This window comes from Elephantulus edwardii, unplaced genomic scaffold (genome assembly GCF_000299155.1).
Source record: "Elephantulus edwardii isolate Elephantulus edwardi_28Jun2011 unplaced genomic scaffold, EleEdw1.0 scaffold00044, whole genome shotgun sequence".
Lineage (NCBI taxonomy): Eukaryota > Metazoa > Chordata > Mammalia > Macroscelidea > Macroscelididae > Elephantulus > Elephantulus edwardii.
This window is the reverse complement of record NW_006399794.1, coordinates 16,280,713-16,284,757: the sequence shown is the minus strand read 5'-3', so window position 1 is coordinate 16,284,757 and position 4,045 is coordinate 16,280,713. Positions and strand designations below refer to the sequence as shown.

Sequence of the window (4,045 nt, the reverse complement as noted above, 5' to 3'; positions counted from 1 at the left end):
TCCTCCATGCTGCATAGTATTCCATCGTGTGAATGTCCATGATATAGCAAGATAGGAACTCTTAAATCCAAAATCTCTGTAAATGTTCATTAAAATTAAAAGGAAAAAAAAAGATAGGAACTCTTATACATTGTTGGTGGAACTGAAAAATGGTTCAACCATTCTGGAAGGCAGTTTGGCATTTCCTCAAAAAGCTGAATATAGAAATTCCATATCACCCAGCTATTCCACTGCTTGGAATATTCCCTGTGAAAATGAGAACTGAGGCACAAACAGAGACTTGTACACCAATGCTCATAGCAGCAGTATTCACCATTGCAAGAACACGGAAACAGCTCAGATGTCCAATCACAATTGAATGAATTGAGAAATTACGGTAGAATCACACAATACAATACTATAAAGCACAATTAAAATAAATAACATGGTTTTCTTTTTTTCAATGTAGCTATTGGAAAATTTAAAATGGCATCTGTGGCTTATATTGTTGATCTACTGGACAGCTATGGTGCAGAGAGATAAGAGGACATTTTCATCATCATCTTAAGTATAAAAGTATATGTAATTTTAAGAGGAAAAACACTCAAAATTCAAAGGCATCAAAAAAACCCTGACTAGTGGGCAAACTAAATGGAGGGTAGCACAAATATAAAGATAATAATAAAATATCTCAAATGGATATAATCCCATAGTTTTGAACATAGTGTTCTAGCAGACATAAAAACCTACCTTGTTTATTTCATTCACAATAAAGTCTTCTGAAGCTGTAACTTCTGGGATGCCATCCAGGCCAATTCCTTGACAAGTCAAGCTGCCATACAAAGTTGGTTTCCCTGTACAGTATAAAAGAAGGAAGTCTCAAAAATTAATAACAATTTCACATTTTCCCCTTGATTAATCATTAGAAATGGTAGGAAATTTAGCCATAAGAATACTTGTGTTAAAAGTGGACTGAAGGGAAAAAAGAGCTGCAGTAGACAAAGCTAATTTGGAAGAGAGTATTCTCATGGGCTTAAAGATAAGACTAGGGATTTACAGGTAGGATATAGCATTTGTAGAGAGCTACCAGAGTGCTTTCAACTTCACTCTTTTAATTTTTGGGAGCTCTGGTGGCCTAGTGGCAAAGAGCTGCAACTACAATCCCAGAGGCACACAGTTCGAATTCACCAGATGCTCTGCTGGGGAAGGAGGGACAATCTCCTCCTGTACCAGTCAGATCTGATTTGATGGTACACGCACATAAAAATAATAAAATTTTTTAAAAAATTTTTTTCTTAATTGTTTTGTACCATCAAATCGGATCCACCTGGCACAGGAAGAGATTGCTCCTCCTTCTCCAGTGGAGAAATGCGCACCTTCAGGATTGCAGCATAACGTCTTGCCTCTAGGCCACCAGAACTCCTCAACTTCACTCTTACTGATAGGGAAACAGAATTCTTCCAGGATGAACGATGAAGGTCAAAAGGGATGCAAGTCCACAACAAGATAAAGGTAAATAATGCAACTGAAAAATGGGCACAGGATATGGACAGACACTTCACCAAAGAAGACATTCAGATGGCAAACAACCATATGAAGAAATGTTCAAAATCCCCAGCTCTGAGACACAAATCAAAACAACTATGAGATATCATCTCACCCCAGCAAGAATAGCAAAATTTAACAGAACAGCAAACATCAAATGCTGGCGAAGTTGTGGAGAAACAGGAACCCTTATTCACTGTTGGTAGGAGTGTAAAATGGTGCAACCACTATGGAAGGCCATATGGCGCTTTCTCAAAAAGTTGCAAATAGAAATACCATTTGACCCAGCAATTCCACTACTGGGAATACATCCTAAAGAGACCATAATTGCCACCCAAGCAGATATATGCACATCCATGTTTATTGCGGCTTTGTTCGCAATGGCAAAGAGCTGGAAACAACCCAAGAGCCCATCAACAAATGAATGGATAGAGAAGCTGTGGTATATTCATTCACACAATGGAATACTATGCTTCATTCAAAAACAAGGAACTCATGCAATATTATGCAAAATGGATGACCCTGGAAGACATTATGCTGAGTGAAACATCTCAGTCACAAAAGGAAAAATATTGCATCAGACCACTGTTGTAAAACAGTACTGACATCGGGGTTGAGGGAAGACAGAAAAGGAGGGTAGGAATGATGTGTATTGCATTGAAACAGATGAGGGATTGAACTGTCATAAGAATAGGTATTCCTGTCATTACAACAGTAGTCCAAAGTCCAAAGTGAAGGCTGCATTGGGGAGGAGGGATTGCGTAACAATAAAAGAGCTTTTCTTTTTCTTTTTCTTTTTCAAGAAGAATCAATTCGGGGGGAAGGTGTGGGTAGGGAGAAAAGTGCAATAATGAATGACTGGAAACCCTAAGTCTCTGTAAACTTTCATTAAAATTATTATTTTTTTCTGGAGTGCCCGGTTTATTGAAAATATTATAGCACAACAGACTCAAATGGCTCTACACGGTGTTTTGAAATTCATCCCAACTATGGGCTGAGTGACTTGCAGGTTGGACAGACTGCCAAAGTCCAAGAGTTTCAGCATTTCCTTAGTATCAGGATCTACTTCAATGATCTCCTGATCCAGGGCTGAAACCTGTGGTACATAATCACCTCTCCTTTCTCTCTCCTCCTCCTGCAGCTTAATAGAGATAGATGCCTCTCACAGGCCCTCTCTGAATCCCCTTAATCAGATGTGTGACATAGCCTGCTATCTTGTTTCGGAGTTTCTGGCTGGGAATAATGGTGATCTCCTTGAACATGTGCTTGTTTATGTGCAAGTCGTTACCCAGGCATGTGTAGTATTTCTCAATGATGACCCGGTCCACCTTCTTCATGGTTTGGGCGCGAACGCGGCCCATGTTGGTGGGTCCATGGAGAGCTAAAATTAATTTTTTAAAAATGGCCAATAAACATACGAAAAAGGGGAAAAAAGAATGTATGTTTTTTTTGTTTTTTCCTTTTTTTAATTTTTAATTTTTTTTTTTACAGAGTTTTTGGATTTCCATTCATTCACTCATTGCCACAATTTTCTCCCTTCCCACCCCTCCCCACCAGCTTGCTTCCCCCTCTCCAAAGAGAGAAAAGAAAAAAAGAAAAAAAATTCCTTCATTAGTATACAATTCCCACGTCCCTTCCCCCCCACCCCCCACCCCAAGTACACTTCTCTAAGCAACCTTAATTCTGGATTCCTAAGAATGCATGTTTTATATTGGTTTGCATACAGAAAAAAAGGATGAATGTATTTTATCTACAGTATAATTGGAATTAATCACAACTGAGTTTTTGTTTCTTAAAAACACACATAATATACAAAGTTAAGGTTTAGTAATTAGAAAATTTGCCTAAGTAAAACATGGCTTTTGCAATGATATAGCTAAAAACCCCCATTATTCTACTAATAAAATCATGTAAATGACAGTGTGAAATTATTATAACATCTCATAACACAGTTTACACATAGGATATATTGTGAAGTCCTTGAGTTCAGGAATCAGCAGGGAGTTTAACCAATACAAGGTATTCAGTAACTAAGAGATGCACAAAGCTGAGGTTCTAAGAAAAAAAGAAAAGTAGGAAGCATCATGGGTTCAGAGTAGAAGGGCTTTTTTAGCAATATCTGGGATTAGAAAGAAAGGTAGGACCTCTCTACTCAGAAGAAACCAAAAAACAAAACAAAATCCAATGTCATCACATTGACTCTGAAAGATAATGCTTCCTCCAGTTTCCAAGGCTGTAAATCTTTACGAGATGAGACTGTCCATCTTTCCCCCCTGAAGCAGGTGGTGCATTCAAATAGCTGACCCTCTTGTTAACAGCCTGATATGTTAGACATGACACTATCAGGGCTCCTTAGACAGAAGAGAAGGCGAGGAAAACTCCAAGTTATGGAAATGCATGTCAAGATTAAAAAAGATGCATCTAAATTCCAAAATCAATCTCCATAATAGTCTATGTGTTTCCTACTGCCAAGGGGGCACTTTAGAGTAGTGAGAGAAGACATTCACCCTGAAACCCACAG

The 4,045-nt window shown here is 38.3% G+C and overlaps 1 protein-coding gene across 1 annotated transcript in view; it reads right to left on the bottom strand.

Moving 5' to 3' along the window:
• PAAF1 (proteasomal ATPase-associated factor 1) overlaps nt 1–4,045 on the bottom strand; it is a 52,891-nt gene that overhangs the window by 36,681 nt on the left and 12,165 nt on the right. The window contains exon 3 of the mRNA XM_006885571.1: nt 730–833. Within this exon, the coding sequence (XP_006885633.1) occupies nt 730–833 (104 nt within the window). The remainder of the gene's footprint in view (nt 1–729; nt 834–4,045) is intronic.